This window comes from Camelus dromedarius, chromosome 4 (assembly GCF_036321535.1).
Source record: "Camelus dromedarius isolate mCamDro1 chromosome 4, mCamDro1.pat, whole genome shotgun sequence".
Taxonomy (NCBI): Eukaryota; Metazoa; Chordata; class Mammalia; order Artiodactyla; family Camelidae; genus Camelus; species Camelus dromedarius.
Window position 1 is genome coordinate 45,907,135 of NC_087439.1, and position 17,896 is coordinate 45,925,030.

Consider the following 17,896-nt stretch of genomic DNA (forward strand, 5'->3'; position numbering starts at 1 on the left):
TAAAATTAGATTAAGCCACGAGAACACTAAAGTCTAGTATATTTGGAGGGAAATGATCAGATAACACATCTTAGAGTAAGATCTCACAATATGATTTTAAAGGTGTAAGAGTAGGGCTGTCTTTCACACACAAGTCAAACAGCAATGTAAATTCTAAGAGTAAACTAATAAAAGGACTGCAGAGTGCATTACCACTGCGCAACATAGCTAATAACATCTGATGGTAATCAGCATCATTGCATTTAATAAGTCACAATGAACAGCAAAACACACAATATACCCTTTAAATTTGTTTCACTGAAACTCTACCATTTTGGTTTCATGTAATGAGGTATTTGTAGAAGTATTTGTTCACATTATATGTACCATTCAAATTGAACTTTTTTTTTTTTTTTTAAGGAGAAGGGGATGGTGGCCAGTAAGAAAAATAGACTTGAGACTTTATTTTTGAAAAACAACCAAATATCTACCCAACTCCAGACATATAAATTAGGGTGGTTTCTACACTTACTTCCTCTCATCATGCACACAGTAAAGCTAATTCATTTAAAGATTTTAAATTATATGCAAAAACTGTACATTTACCTTACATCAGTGCTTATTAAAGGGAAAAGACCTTGGCTACTATCTTACAGATATAAGAAATGCTGTAATTTTAAGGACAGAATTCAGGAGATGAAAAAAGTTTAAGCTTCAAAAGATATTACAGCCAAAGATTGCCAGAGTGACTGAAATAAATGTGATAAATGCCAGTTTCTCAGGTGAAGGTACAGTATTCATTTTTGCTCAGTCAACATGCTGGGCTATGAGCATACCACCTAAAACCTGTAGCGTTTGTTTGGACGAACTTTAGGAGGACTAGATGGTCTTGAAGTTTGATTTATTGCCTATACATCTTGGATTCTAAATAGATGATTACCTAAACCCAGGCCAGGGCAGCAGTTGCATTTTATGGCTTGTTTCCCTCCTTCTCTGCATTGACAGTAGCAGTCACATTCATTCGTTTGAAAATAACCTGGTCACCACCAGATCTAGGTCTGTACTTCTTCAATCTCATGTTAGATGTGCATGTCCACTTAAATACCTCACCAAATTTTAAAAACCTGGGTATTTTCTTTTAATTCAGGACTTCAAATAACAGTTGCTATATGAACGTAGTATTTTATGATTCAGAAAGTGAAAACTCAAAAAATTTGTGGGCAGCACCTAAAGCACTCAGTCGCTGCAAACATTCCATTACCATGTCAATTAAAAAAAATAGGATTTCTGTCTTCATCTACAGAGGAACAGGTAGAGCCCTTAAACCACTCCTGATGGGGCTAAGTGTTACTTACCCAGGATTAGCACTGATAACGGTTATTAGGTATACTTTAACAGCTTGAAATACTTCATACTTATCTTGAAGTATACTTGAAGAATTTATTCAGCTGATTCTTAAGGAGCTAGTCAACGTCCTAAATCTTGAAAGCTCCCTTCAAATGTTAACTTCATAGTCTTTAAATTTTAACTGTCATTGTTTATTACTGTTTGGCTACATTCTCTACAATTTCAGCAGCATCTTAAAGAGACAGTGTGTCTATGTACAATGAAGAACAAAATGACTTGCAACATCAGAAATAAGAGCCACAGTTTAACTGTACAATATTAAGGAGAATCTGTGGTAAGTTTAGCCTCCTTTTTCGGCAACATGGACAACTTACATTAAATATCAGCCTTATGAATGTGATGATAAAGAAATATTTCTTAGGAGTGAAACACAGCATCCTGAAAAAGAATGGTTTCTACCATACAAGGCAATTAGAAAATGTTCACATTTTAACAAATCTGTACAAATCACAAGAAACTTGTTTGTGGGACCATCATCCCACCTTGCTAAGAACCTTCTAGAAATGTAGAATAACCATGAATAATTTTTAAATCTAATCTATATGTGCTCACAGCCCTAGGACCCAAGACACTGATTTAGAGAACTCTTTATGTCCAACAGGGATCATTTTTACATGCCTTGATTGTTAATGAATGCCTGCTTTTATCATTCTATGATGTACAGTCAACTTGCACCTTTAAGGAGGTCATTCAATTTTTTTTAGCAAAGAAGCAACATCATTTAGCAGCAATTAAAGCGCCTTCAAGAAGACTTAAAAAAAAATACAATATCCAATTAGAAAAGCCATATTTTTAAACATTTGTACAAGAATAAGCTGCTGAAACTTGGTAATTGAAATACAACATCTGTACAACAATTTACAATAGAGCTAGAAGGGAATTTATCATTATCCTGCATAGAACTGGTCTGCATTTGGTTACATACTGTCACTTGTAACAAGGCCTGGTAACAAAAGAAAAAGATCTGTTAACAATTCTAACACGTTGAAAACACTGGAGATATTATGATTTAGTGAATTCAACTGATTTCAAAACAAGCAGCTCATTTTGTCAAAGGTGTAAAGTATCTAGGAATAATAACTCTTCCTTTAACATAACCAGTGAAAAAACAGACTTTTGATTTCGAGGTACAACTTAGTAAAAGCCAGAACAGGCAGATGACAAAGTCTAACTTTGTCCAAAGACTCTGACTCCCACATTCTGTTACTATAAACATGACTGTCACTGTCATTCAGTTCTTACTTTGGTTTCAGCAGGTAAACTGCTGAATGCTGAAGAATGTATCCAGGCACTATATAGCTCTTGTGTTAGAAATATGTCTCATTTTTTTCCATGTGTTTTTAAATAATGAAAAACTACCCTTCGTATTAGAACTCTCTAGTAACAACCAAATGTATTATAAACGTTATTTACAGTGTTCCCCCAAACAAACAAAAAACCATTTCTCTTCTATTTTAACATGGTATTCCTGTTTCTGTGCAACAGGCAGTCACCCTTTACTGCTCAAGGTTACAGTCAGAAGTGTAAATTTATTCACTGTCCATGATCCACTCTCATACAAATGACGCTAGGAAGAACTTCAGTTCACAAACAGTTCTCAACCAAATCCTGTGTAAAAAAGAAAACAAAAACACTCAAATGCTGTCAAACTCGTGTGCATCTGGAAGCGATTCAAAGATACCATGCCGATTTTGTAGCAAAGTCAGTAAGTCATTATGCTTGAAGAAGGGGGCGTAGGGGATGCTGTCAGCCCGGCCATGTGTAAGTTTCCTGAAGAATTTGATCTTCTCATGTGTGGGAGAAGGTAGGGGTCATTTGCCAGTTGGTGCACATCAAATCTGTCTTCTTTTCGATATGCCAAGCAGCGTCTTATAAAGGCCTTAAAAAAAAAAGAGCAATTAAAATGTTTCCCTTTTCCAAATATCAATCAACTGAATACTACAGATAGTGGACACATTTAAGACAAACAGATTTCATTCCATTGGGTATTTAAATATTTTTAAAAATTTTTTTTGTAGCAATAAAATTATTACTTCAAATTCAACTCTCAACTCACAGCCCCTCATTTACAGTCCAAATATTACTGCTTCCATGTAAACTTACTACAGAAAGCTGCCTTTAAAAAAAAAAAATTTTTGGTTGTGATTAAAATATACATAACATAAAAATGAGCAATTTTACCCTTCTGAATGTACTTAATGTCACTTAATTGTACATTCACACTGTTGTGCAACATCACCACTATCTTATCTCTAGGACTTTTTCCATCATCCCAAACGGTAATTCATTTTCCTCCTTCCCCCAGCCCTCAGTAACCACTTACATGATCTGGCTATTCTAGGTACCTTATATGAGTCGAATTATACAATATTTATTTGTCCTTTTGTGTCTTTCACTTAATGTAATGTTTAAGAGTCATCCACATTGTAGCATGTGTCAGAACTTCATTCCTTTTTAAGGCCGAGTAATATTCCACTGCAAGTGATACCACATTTTGTTTACCATTTACCTGTTGATTGACATTTTGGTTGTTTCTACCTTTCAGCTATTGTGAATACTGCTGCTGTGAACACTGGTATCTAAATATCAGTTTGAGTCCTTCCACTTTTTCTTTTGGTATTGACCAAGAAGTGGAAATACTGGATCACATGGTAATTTCAAAAAAAAACTGATGTATTATTGACACAGTATATTAGTTTCAAGTGTTCAACATAATGATTCCATATTTGTATTGTGACATGATCACCCCAATTGTCTAACATCTGTCACCATATGTAGTTACAAAATTTTTTTTCTTGTGATGGGAACTTTTCTCTTAGCAACTTTCAAATACGCAATATAGTATTATTAACTATACTTCCTATGCTGCAACATTGTATCCCCATGATTTATTTATAACTGGAATTTTGTACCTTTTGTCCCCCTTCACCCACCCCTCACCCACTCGCCTCTGGATATCACCAGCGTCTTCTCTGTATCCACGAGCTTCAGGTTTTTGTTGTTTTTTTAAGATTCTACATATAATGGAAAGATTTCTTTTTTTTTAATGGTTGAACAGTATTCCATTTATATACACACACACACACACACACATTTTCTTTATCCATTCATCCATCGATAGACACTTAAGTTGCATCCATGTGTTGGGTATTGTAAATAATGACTGCAATGAGTATGGGGTGCAGATAGCTCTTTAAGATAGTGATTTCATTTCCTTTGGATATATACTCAAAACGTGAGTTGCTGGATCACAGGGTAGTTCTATTTTTAATTTTTTAAGGAACTTCCGTACAGTTTTCCACAGCAGCTGCACCAGTTTACAATCCTAGCAGCAGTGCATGAGGGTTTCCTTTTCTCCACACCGTCATCAACACTATTTTCATCTTTTTGGTAACAGTCATTCTCAGAGGTGTCAGGTGATCTCTGTGGTTTGACCTGCATTTCCCTGATGATTAGTGGTTCTGAGTACCTTTTCATGCTACCTGTTGGCCACCTGTGTTACCTTCTTGAAAAACGTCTACTCAGATCCTCTGCCTGTTCTTAATCGGACTGTTTGATTTCTTTACATATTTTGGACATTAACCCCTTATCACATATGACATTTGCAAATATTCTATCCCATTTGGTAGGCTGCCCTTTCATTTTGTGCATGGTTTCCTTTGCTGTGCAGAAGCTGCTTCATTTGATATAGTCCCACTTGGTTTCACTAAGACTGATGTCAGGGAGCTTACTACTATGTTTTCTTCTAGGAGTTTTATGGTTTCAGGTCTTATGTTCAAGGCTTTCATCCATTTTCCTTCTTGTGCATATGGCTAAGTTTTCCCAAAACCATTTGTTGACAAGACCGTCCTTTCGCATTGTATATTCTTGGCTTCTCTGCCATAAATTAATTGACCACGTGTGTATGGGCTTTTTCCTGGGCTATTCTGTTCCACTGACCTATGTGTTTGTTTTTCTGCCAATACCATATTGATTTGATTATATAGTTTTGAAATTACAGCATGAGTCCTTCAGCTTTGTTGTTCTTTCTTAAGATAGCTTTGACTATGTTTGGGTCTTGTGTGATTCTATACAAACTTTAGGATTGTCTCCTCTGTTTCTATGAAAAATGCCTTTAGAATTTTGATAGGAATTGTGCTGAATCTGTATATTATTGCTTTTAGTAGTATGAAAATTTTGACAATGTTAATTCTTCCAATCCATGAAAATAGAGAACTTTTCCACTTATTTGTGCCTTCTTCAGTTTCTTTCATCAGTCTTAGTTTTCAGTCTACAAATGTTTTTTATCTGCTTGGTTAAATTTATTCCTAAGGTCTTTTATTCTTTTTGATGCAACTGTAAATGGGATTATTTTCTTAATTTCTCTGATAACTTACTATTAGTGTACAGAAATACACAAATGTGTTGCACTGATTTTGTATCCTGCAACTTTACTGAATTTTATTTATTTATTTTTTTGGTAATGTCTTTGATAAAAGGCATCCAGATTAGAAAGGAAGAAGTAAAACTGTCACTATTTACAGTTAATATCATTTTATTTCTTTTTCTTGCCTAATGTTTTGGCTAGGACTTCCAATAGGCACTCTTCATTTCAGTGCACTTTGCTTTACTGTGCTTTGTGGATAAATCGTTTTTGTTCTTGCTTTTTTACAAATTGAATGTTTGTGGCAACCCTGCATCAAGCAAGTTTATCAGCACCATTTTTCCAACAGCATTTGCTTTGTGTCTGTGTGTCACATTTTGGCAATTATCGAAATATCTCAAACTTTTCACTCTTACTATATTTGTTAAGATGATCAGTGATCTTTTAATATTGTAATTGTTTTGGGACATCATGAATTCTGCCCATATAAGACTGCAAACTTAACTGTTGAAATGACAACAAAGGATTTAGAATATTACATAAGCTTAGCTGCTAAAGCAGTGGCAAGGCAGGGTTTGAGATGACTCACTTCAAATTTTGAAAATTCTACTATGGGAAAAATGCTGTGAAATAGCGCTGTATGTAACAGAGAAACTGTTCATGAAAGGAAAAAGTCTACTGATGCAGCAAACTTCACTGTTGTCTTATTTTAAGAAATTGCCTCAGCAACCACCACATTGACCATTCAGCGGCCATCAACAGTAAGGCAAGACCTTTCACCAACAAAGATTACTACTGGCTGAAGGTTCAGATGATGGTTAGCAGTTTTTAGCAAGAAAGTATTCTTTATTAAGGTATGTACGTTTTTAAAGACATAATGCTATTACACACTTAGTAGACTAACATTATAGTGTAAAAATAACTTTTAAACATACCTAGAAACCAAAAATTCCATGTGACTTGCCTTCTGACAGTATTTTGCTTTACTGCGGTGGTCTGGAACTGAACCCACAACCTCTCTGAGGTGTGCCTATAACTGTTGAATGTACACTGCTGCATTTCTCCTTACAGTATTCTGGAGACTTCTCTTCCTGGAATTTTTCTTTTGTAAAACACTCCTCTCACCCTTACTCCACTTTACTGTCAGTGTGGTCAGAGAGTATGATGCCATTTTTGGCCATAATGTATTTTTCCTACTGAGCATAGAGCGTACAGGACAAAGTGAGTATTTAAGTAAGTGGCAACCAGATCAAGAACTTTATCAGAACCTCCTAAGGACTCTTCATGCCCCATTTTAGGCACTGGATCTGCTTCTAATCTGCTGGGGTAACCACTATCCTGACTCTGAACACCACAGTTGAGTTTTGCTTGTTTTGAGCTTTATGTAAACGTAATCATAGATTATGTTCTCCATTGCCTGGTTTGTTAAAAAAAAAAGAAACAGGGACCATACTTGGGTCCTTAAAAGATAAAACAGTCACAACCAAAGGCCTACGCAACTCTTCTCCAGAGTAATCACCAGCCCCCACAGGACAGATTTTCTTGTGGCTGCAATTCCTTTTACTTTACGTAAATTCTGTAAAATATATTTCATAAATTGTGTTTAAAACAGAGTAAGTACCTATTTACATAAATTTCATACCTTTGCTTCACTGCTTACAACTGGTTTTACAGGGAACTGGACTTCTGTGGCTTTTAATATTGTATTTTCTTGAAGAATGTCTTGTTGAGATTGATTGTGACCAAATGGCTTTAAAAAAAAAAATTTTCTCAATATTTTAATCTCACAAAATATTTAAACAAATATTATCAGTTAATCCCCAAGATATAAATGATCTGTGTTCTAAAGTATCTTTTCTTCAGTTATTTGGAAGTTGGGATGCATTCTCATAGACTTTCTTGGCCTGCTATCAGTTACAACTGTATTTCTATGTAATCAATCCTCAACATAGCCAAAACACTGAATAAGCAATAGAAAGTAATACTATTGCAATTAAGTAAAAAACAAAACAAAACAAAAAAAACTTACAAAAAGAAACTTAATTTTCAAACATTGAGAATAAAGTTTTAAGTTTGATCAGAGAAGAGAGGAAGCAGTAGTGGAAATGTCTATGAAAAGGCCAAAGAATAAAATACTCTGAGCATGACACACTAACTTAACATGAAATAGCTCTGGCTTTGGTACTAACATGCAGTGACTTCCTAAACAAGTTCATTAAACCTCTCTACTCACACTGAGAAACGGATTGAATGGGATAAAGATTTGAGAATATCTACAGTCACTTGTAGTTCTGACTTCAACATAAACAGAGGTTTGGAAAAAACTGGGACTAAGTTTAAACAGAGGCTACTGAAGTGTTTGACTCCATTATCCCTAACAAACAGAATAAAAATGTTATTTAGCACCATTAACACATTAGATACTTCTATTCCTTAAATTAAAAAAAAAAAAAGGCAAAAATGAGGCCAGATAAGCTGTTGTGACATTAAAATCTGATCCGTGCAAATTTTAGGAAGTGATGATATATGTAAGATCATTTGAAAAATCTAAATGGAGTAATTATGGTTTAGGCATCCAACATGGAGCTGGGAGGCCACTACAGAAGTGGCATCACAGAAAACCTGAACTTTCTAAACTGTATCAAAGTCAAGGACACATCTAGCTGTTTTCAAAACCGTATCTGCTAGCAGCTGCCAGCTGCAACCTTGCAGTTTCAGAGTTCCCCTGCTTTCCTGGATTTCTACTTCCCAGGCTGCTCCTGACTCCAAATAAATGTTTTGTTTGTTTTGGTTTTTCCCTCAACCAAGTCTCCATTCTTGGAATCCTTGGGTAACAGTAGATATAGAGAAGAGGACTGGCACTCCTTGGAAGGATCTAAATTGACTTCAAGTTAACGAAACTTTAATATGGGAAAATTCAACTGATCTCTATACAGGTGAATCTGGTATACTTTAACTTACCTTTCTACCATAAAGACACTGAAAAAAGATGACTCCGACTGACCAAACATCAACCTTGTTGGAAATCTTTGGTGGTTCCTTTCCAACTACAAAACACTCAGGAGGTAAATACCTAGGGTTTTGTTTTTTGTGTGTGGGGGGAGAGAGAAAAAAAGGAAAAGGTACTATTAACAATTTATAACTTAAAACCTTATAAATGCAAAATCTTAGAACACTCATTTTATCCATACAGAAACTATGAGTGATTTCACTGATGAAAGTCCTAACGTCTATTTATTTTTAAATTGTAATTGGCTGTATTTCAAGTGTCAATTTCTGGTGTATAGCACAATGTCCCAGTCATGCATATACATGCACATATTCATTTTCATTAAAGGTTATCATGAGATATTGAACATAGTTCCTTGTGCTATACAGAAGGAACTTTTAAAAAAAATCTATTTTCATATATTGTAGCTAACATTTATAAATCTCAAACTCCCAAATTTATGCCTTCCCACCCTCTTTCCCTGGTAACCGTAAGATTGTTTATGAAGTCTGGGTGTCTGTTTCTGTTTTGTAGATGAGTTCATAGAGTGCCCCCCCCCTTTTTTAAAGATCCCACATATGGGTGATACCATATGGTATTTTTCTTTCTCTTTCTGGCTTAGTTCACTTAGTATGATAATCTCCAGGTCCATCCATGTTGCTGCAAATGGCATTTTATTCTTTTTTATGGCTGAGCAGTATTCCATTGCATATATATACCACATCTTTATTCAGTCATCTGTCGATGGAAGCAAGTTAAATGTCCACATGTCTTGGCTATTGTAAATAGTGCTGCTATGAACACTGGGGTGCATGTATCTTTTCACATTAGAGTTCCTTCTGGATATACACCCAGAAGCGGGATTGCTGGGTCATATGGTAAGTCCATTTTTAGTCTTTTGAGGAATCTCCATACTGTTTTCCATAATGCTGCACTAAACTACATTCCCACCAGCAGTGTAGAAAGCTTTCCCCTTTCTCCACACCCTCTCCAGCATTTGTCACTCATGAAAGTCCTAACTTTTAAAGCATTTACACCCCTATATCATTTGACTCTAGAGCCAAAACATACAACTTTGTGATAAAGTATGTAATAATACAGTTGACCTTGGAACAATACGGGTTTGAACCTCATGGTTCCACTCACATGAGGATTTTTTTCAATAGCAAATACTATATAGCACTATACGATCCATGGTTGAACTGTGGATGCAGAGGAACCACATACAGGAAGAGCAACTCTAAGCTATACTCAGATTTTTGACTGTGCAGAGGGTTGGTGCCCCTAACCCCTGCATCATTCAAGGCTCAACTGTATATGGATTTATCTACAGGAATGAAAAACTGTCATTAGAAATGGCAATATTCTATTATTAACAGAAGTAATCTTTTCCTCTTCCCCTTCACCAATATTCAAACTGTAGGCAATTCTCTTGCTAAACATATAGAAAACAAGAATGGCTGTTAAACACTATGCTATACCATCTCTCAAGGTAGAAGGCTATCAGCAAGGAGAAGAGCGTAGGAATAGATACGAAAGCTATCCAGGAAAAATGACCACCAGGATTTAGTGGATGACTACATTTGAGACCTGTCAGGGAGAGACAAAACTCACTGTCTTCTAAGTTATACTGAAAACAGTTTAAGCTTTTGGGGGGATGAAAGGCAATCTGTGAATTCTAAAAGTCTGTACAAGACATCCAGTTTACCAAATACATAGCTAAAAAACTATGACTAGAAAACTAACCATTACTTTTTAGAACACTGTTTCTATGAGAAGTATAATTCCAGGTTACTAGATGGAAATGCCATGACATATCTCCTTCCTGCACAGCATCCTAAACATAGTTTCCGTGTCTCATGCCCATCTGTCAGGAAAATTTCCTTGCCCTGCCCTATAGTAGGGCAGCCAGAGTGAGAAGGTACAGTGGGAGTCTCTGCAGAGGAAGGATGATCTATTACTTACAGCATGGTTTCCAAGCTGTTGTCCACAGAATACAGGTTTCTACCAAGAACTGTTTTTTTGTTTATTAGGATTCTAAGATTTTGTTTGTTGTGGAAAAAAGGAGACTTGTTGCTAAAAGAGGAAAGTCTAGAGGCTACTGATTGAGGATACTGACTAGCTACTAGTTAAAATTAAATATGAAAAAAATCCATGATGTAATTCATATTCCTAAAAAAATGCCACATGCAGAATTTGAAATACTAAAATGGCTTTAAAAGAATACATGGCCATGACTCATCCCTGTTTTGAAAAGTAAAGTCCATTCAGACCTGTGGCATTTTATGGAACTGGTTATTACTGGCCAGGCTAATAGTGAAGACTGTTACAGAAAACCTAATGTCACAATTATGTTTGTAGTCACCATCCTGCTCAATGAAGGTGATTACAGTTACCTTCCTTCCAATTAAGATTGCATTCCTTTTGCTAAACTAATTTATTCTGAAAACTAAATTTGTTTTGAAACTTTATCACCTATGTTCTCCACTTGGGCATATTTGGTTAAGTTTGAAAATTCTCACTGAAGTAATTTTTGTCAACACCTAGGTACCCGAAGGGCATGACATTCATTTAGACTTATAAATCTAGATAGAACCCTAGATTCACAGATATATCTAAAGTCATTAAGAGTTCTGAGAGTTAAGTCCAAGGACCAAGATTATGCCATATTTCTTCCTCATCTATGATCAACAAAACAGCCATCTCCAACAAAAAACTGTAAATTAAAAACCTCTACAGAGAGGGCTTGATGATGTTGTATTATATTAAATATTTTTAATGATAAACATCACCGTAACATTATAGAAGAAGACTCATGAATTCTCCATGTTAGGAGTTTCTGGCTGGGAGGTAATGAAGTCATCTGCTAATGCCAAGTTTTTCTTTCTCCAGGTTGCTCATATTTACAGTTAAGACCAGATGAGAAAGAGGACTGGATGACAGTAGTCTCTCAACTCAGAGATTTCACCTCAGTACCCTCACCACACCAATTGCAAAGGTACATGAAAATATAAACTCTTATAAAAAGATTGGGCACTTATCTAGATAATTTAGTGTTTTTCAAAATGCACTTACCAGTAAGTGCCTGCCCCCTGGGAAGTTAGATCCATTCCATCTACACCATAGCTATCGTCATCCATAATCTTGGACAGACCAAAATCAGTGATTTTGATTTCTCCACATGCTGTTCCATCTACCAGAAGAATGTTCCCTAAAAATAAAGTATAAAGTTCTTTTAATGATACATAGATGAAAGACTTATCTTTACTACTAAAGCTGATTTTGGGGAAATGATATGTTTAATAAAATACATATGTAAAAATTTTAATGTAATTAAAAAATATATTTAAGATGATTTTTAAATGTAGTGATATAATAAAAATATTTTAAATTCTACTATTCCACTGACTTTTAAACACAGAACTCAAAAACTTAATGACTTTTAAAAACTACACTCTATAGCTTAAAATTAGATACATTTTATTACTTACCTGGCTTAAGATCATAATGTATAATAGGGGGTTTGATTTCATTGAGATATCTTAGTGCATTGACAATTTGCATTACAATAGACCTAGCTTCTTTCTCTGACATTAATTTATGTTGCTTCAGATAGAAATCCAAGTCATTGCCTTCACAGTATTCTAACACTGTACAAAACCTACAATGGAAAAGAAAAAAAATTAGACATAAAATATTATCCAATAATTCAGAATCACAATGGACAAATGAAGAGGTTATATTATCACTACAGAAAGGAGAAGCAAAAGCCAACATGTCTTTTCTTAAAAAGTAAATCCTTTAATATTTGCTTACGTATCTGTATCCAAGGAGAAATAATCATAGAGTTTAACTATTCTGGGGTGATCCAGTTCTTTGTGTATTCTATACTCTCTGCAGGCATGTCTAGGAGAAGAGAACGTGTATTAATTCTCCATGACCATTACATACACTTACAAAATTGATTTAAAAAAAAGTAATAAAGTGTTAATATTTACTTGTGGTAGTTTTCCTTCTTCTCATCCCTCCAGCTTTTATTAAGCTGATGGATCTTCACAGCAGCGTATCTTTGTTCATAAAGGTCAAAAGCCTAGGATTCAAGAACAGAAGAGTTTGGACCAAAGCTGAAGAGATTTTTTTTTTTTTTTTGGTGCTAATCTTTGCTATATGAAATTAGAATATATATTACAGTTCTTGGTAGTCATCTCTGCTAAGACTATATAGTTCAGTGGCACATATAGTATCAGAAATAAGACAAATTACATGGTGCTAAATCAGAGAAAGCCTTAAAGTGAATGTTCATATTCAAGTTTCATAAATGCCAATATATTGAATCAAGATAAAACAATAAAGCTATCATTTGTTTTTAATATGGACCCGCTCCTCTGCACTGGCAGTAGCAGCAAGAGGCCAGGAAAACAGATGGCTGTAATGCTTTTTTTGGTGGGCTGAACAAAGCAAAGCCTCTTCTCTATCTTTACCTAGCAACTCCACTTTTTTCCCCCAATTTGTCTGAAAATTAAAAGTTCTTAACAATTTCCTAATTATTTTTAAAAGATTCTAAACTTTTATTATGAAACTGTTCAAACATAAACATAACCATATGTAATTATCACACCGAACTATTTTAGTAATAATTCCTTAAACTCTTCTCAAAAAACGTCTTATACTGTTTTATTCAAATTACCAGCCTATTTCTAAAATACAAGGACAGTATTCTTTTAAGACTTTAGGTGACTTATAAATGTTTTTAAAAAACAGTATCATTGAAGAAAGATTTAATAATTTAGGTTCCACTGTGACTTACACACAAAGGTACTCCTTTAACACTGAAAGCTTCTATATTTATTAGGAAGAAGGCCCGAGTCCCCCCTACCCCCATCAATTTAACCTTAAAATAGCAGTAGGGGTAAACTGCTTGTCACAAAATTATAAAAGCATGAAATCAAAAATAATATGGGATACAGTAATTAAGAATATTTACTTTGGAGTGGACCTTTTAGCTGCATGACTTTGTGCTAATACCCTCTTCTCCGCCTTGGTCTCATTTATAGTTTGGGTTGTTGAGAGAATTAAAGGGGGTAAAACATATCTGTATTTAAAGCAAGAAAGCATAAAGGATAAAATTCAAGGCACTCATAACAAAAGATAACAGAAGAAAATAAAAGCCTAAGTATACTACAAATAAGGTTATCGTCAGTGTATATTGATTATAATAATACAATCATCTTTCTCCCAAGTTTAAGAGAGTATGGTACACCCTCCCATAAAGCTAACATGGTAATCGCAGAGCAACTGATTCAATATTTCCTACTGTGGTATAGATAAAAGTCTGTTCTTTGACAACCTGCTGCTTTGTTTCCCAGTGGAACTGGCAACCATGAAAGGGCTTTGAAGAGATTGGACAGAGCTGTCATTAGTATTTAAGTTAGTACTGAAAGTTCAAATCATTAGGCTCCCCACAATCTGCATCTTCTAATTTCTATAAAAGTCTTCAAAAAGAAAAGCTCCTTTTAACCACTATCTGTGGGGCTAAACAACAGCTGAAATACTGTTGGGCAGCGGCAGAAGGCCGTTGTGAAAGCTAGCCATAGGCTCAGTAGCTACGCAACTTTCAGGCTGAGCCAGTGCTGGCCAACTGTACTTCTGGTGGTTCTTAGATCCACAGTGAGCTGTCAGGATATTCTCTACCTTACAGCCTGAGTAAGACTGCTCAACCATTAAATGCTTCAGGATGAACTATCTTTAGAGTCAGAGAAATAGGAATTGGAAGAGAGCTCAGAGATCAGTCTTGATGAATGAGGAAGATGAGGCCTATGACACTTAATACTTGTCTAAGTTAACAAAACAAAACCAAAAAATAGTTCAACTGTCAGATGATCAGAACTGAAGTTCCCTGAATCCAAATCCCATAATTTTCCCCAGAGTCAGAACTAGATAGATACACAGGTTGTTTTCTATAAACCAAAAAGACATAGTTCTTGTCCCACTGAACAGAGAAGACGTCTAATAGTAATCTGACGAGCTTACATTTACTCCACACCAATGTTTTATGTGATTTTACCTGTGATACTCATTTCATCACTGCAATGATCCTGTGATGTAGCTACTGTTATTGCAAGATGAAGACAGTGAGGTAGAGGATGGTAAGCAATAAGCCCAAATTTACAGTTAGTAAATAGTCAGAATCAGGATTCAAATCCAGTCTGTCTGGCTTCAGAACCCAAGGTCTGAACCACTGACTATACTAAAACATAATGAAGCACAAAGTGTCACAAGGAGCCTATACAACGCAGACTCAAAGGGAAGCCTTCTACAGGAACTGAAGTTTAAGGTGAGAGTATGACCTTCAACATGGCTGTATCCTAAGAGCAAATACGAAGCCACTGGGGCTTATAAACAAGGGAGTGAGATGATCAGACTGCATTTTATAAAAAGGTCACCCTAGGCTGCAGCAAACATAAATGAACTGGAGAAACCCAATGCCTAAAAAAGGTGATCAGGCAGTGCGATGCAAACAAGAGATGATGAGGCCTTGAGCTAAAAGAGATAGGAGAAGGGTCACTGCGGGACTTAGGAGAGCTTAATGACATTGATAACAGCAGGCACCAGGGACTGGTTTATGTGTTGGGGAAAGGGGTTAAGGGAAAGGTGGAGTGAAGGATGGCTTTTAAGTTTTTCACTGAAGGGAATGGAGAGATAAATGGCAGCGCTGTGTATTAAAGTAGGGAGTGGTGTCAGAATAAGGGGCTTTGGAGAAGAGGAAGATAATTTCTATTTCAGATGTGTTTGTAGTACTCATGAAACATCCATGTGAGGCAAACAGACTCAGTCATGTAAACCAACAGGTATGAAGCTCAGAAGGGAAGTGTGGGGTAGATATCTAGGTACCTGTGTATCTCTATCTGGGAGTGAAATCAAACAGATGGTAACTCAGTGCATGGGGAGGGATATATTTGCAAAGGAGAATAAGAATGATGAGGAACTAAAATATTTAAAGGTTGGGCAGAAACTGAAAAAAAGGCATAAAGCATTAAACATGATGAGTAAAAATCTACATTTACTCATACATATTTGAGAAACACTGACCTTAAAATAGGTAGAAATTTGGGTAAACTCAGGACATGTGAGACTTGTGACACATGTTTAAATTAAGGGACACCACCTTTTCATAAATGTACCATTACTAAATGGCTACCTGCCTATCTTGATGCTAACAGCTGTTATTATTTGTATCGGACTCACTAGTGGTAAACAGGTACCAGATATCAAAGGGACTTCGAAGGCACAAAGATAGTTTTTAGACTCTTGAGATAAGACAACAACCTAAGCCACCACAGACCCTCTTTTTGTAAAGAGAGGCAGGACATAAAACCAGTCCAAAGAAAAAATCATAAAATCAATAAAAAGACAAGTACTTCTTAACCAAGTACTACTCTACCTTTGCTGTATTAGTGTGAAGAACAGAAAAAAAAAGTACATTACCTTATATACTTCACTAAAGCCACCTCTACCAAGCAGATGAAGTAATAAATATCTCTCATTTAACGTCGGATGATCTTTGAACCTTAAGGATGAGGAAAAAAACACTCAGCACATGAAAACACACACTAAAAGCTTTCTTCCACAATAAAGTTCCACTGTCTTATTTTACTCCTAGCTATTTCTGTTTCAGCTAATTTTGAATTCCGTTCCATACTTCTTTTCTTTCTCTACCTGCATGACTGTCACCCATCTCAATGCTTTGGTGTTCACAAAGCTTAACATTTATAGCTAAATATTCAGGTTCAATGACCAATGATAGCACTGTGATAAAGAGCTATCAACTATTGTATCACCAACAGCTTTATGAAATCCTGTACTTAGTCACAGGAATTACTTCCCTTAGAAAAATATACTTTTATGCTGGGAGTCACAGTTAATGAAGTTTTACAGTACTGACATGATTAAAAATAATTATACTTATAAATTGGTTTTCATCCATGATTAAATTTTATGATCTCTGCCTTCTATAAATAAAATTTTAGTTCCCAATTTAAAAAGGAAAGGTTTAAAAAAATTTTAACCACAGACAATACTGCTATTACTATTTAGTTATTTACTGCACCTGCTATACATTAAATAAGCACTCACATGTATTTCCTTTTAGTTCTTAACCAACCCTTTAAAGTAGGCCCTGCTACTATCTCTATTTTACACATGAGGTCACTACAGCACAGAAAGGTTAAGTAACTAGTCCAAGGTCAACAGCTAATATACGGCAGGGTTTAGCAGAAAAATGTGGTTCCAAAATGTGCACTCTTGAAATTGAAAAAAAAAAAAAAAAGTCAATGCAGCTCTATAATTCTTCATGCAAATACATTATATTCTATTCAAAATCATTGCAGCTTTGATAATTTAAGCTTTCCTTGAGAACTTGTACATAAAAGATTTCTGCTTAGTTTTAAAGCAAGTTATAAAACTGTAATAATTCATTTAATTTTCATCAAGTGGACCAAGTTATGTCCGCAAACAAGTTTGGACTTAATTTTCAGAAAAGCCAATCATAAATTAGTTTTGTCTTACATGCTTTATTAGAGTTTTCATCTGGTACAATTAAGGATATTCCATAACTATATTATTTCGCTGACTTTATAAACTGGAATGAACTGTGTTCATACAGATGATTGTGAACAGGACTTCTTTTAGGCAAGATATTTATATTTCACAGCAGAAATAGGTCACTGCCAATTCTGATACTCATATTAGGTCATGAAGATTTAAACTATGTAAGTCTTAGAGGGAAAGTATAAAAAAGACATCCCTCCTCTCCTCTACTTTGCACTACTAAAGCCAAGTGGTGCCTTGCTTAATTTCCACTTTCTTCATAAAGCTCCCACCAGTCCAGATAATTTCTCTTCTTTGAATTCCTTCAGTATTTAATATCTATGGCTCTCATTTTGATAACTAGGGATTAAGTACAGAGACTGTAACTTAAACGACTTTTCTATTTCTTCTCCAGTTTCTACATAATGCTGGACACATGGCTTACTGAAATCTCTCTAGCTGAAATAATTTCTCCTTCAATACTATAATATTAACTTCGGTATTCAGTCACGTGCCAGGCACTGATCTAGGTTCTGGGGATAGAGCAAGAACAAAACTAAGTCCCTGCTCTC

General features: G+C 35.3%; 1 protein-coding gene across 3 annotated transcripts in view; it reads right to left on the minus strand.

Moving 5' to 3' along the window:
* Positions 1-1,495: 1,495 nt before the first annotated feature.
* TLK1 (tousled like kinase 1) overlaps positions 1,496-17,896 on the minus strand; it is a 125,126-nt gene continuing 108,725 nt past the window's right edge. For 2 of the 3 annotated variants that reach the window (XM_010982505.3, XM_064484901.1), the window contains exons 14-21: positions 16,224-16,305; positions 12,737-12,828; positions 12,555-12,644; positions 12,230-12,399; positions 11,814-11,949; positions 8,711-8,822; positions 7,392-7,499; positions 1,496-3,265 (exon numbers count right to left, since the gene is read on the minus strand). In XM_010982505.3, the coding sequence (XP_010980807.3) occupies positions 3,089-3,265; positions 7,392-7,499; positions 8,711-8,822; positions 11,814-11,949; positions 12,230-12,399; positions 12,555-12,644; positions 12,737-12,828; positions 16,224-16,305 (967 nt within the window). In that variant the 3' untranslated portion in view covers positions 1,496-3,088. The remainder of the gene's footprint in view (positions 3,266-7,391; positions 7,500-8,710; positions 8,823-11,813; positions 11,950-12,229; positions 12,400-12,554; positions 12,645-12,736; positions 12,829-16,223; positions 16,306-17,896) is intronic. The other variant, XM_031451634.2, reaches the window with a different exon arrangement.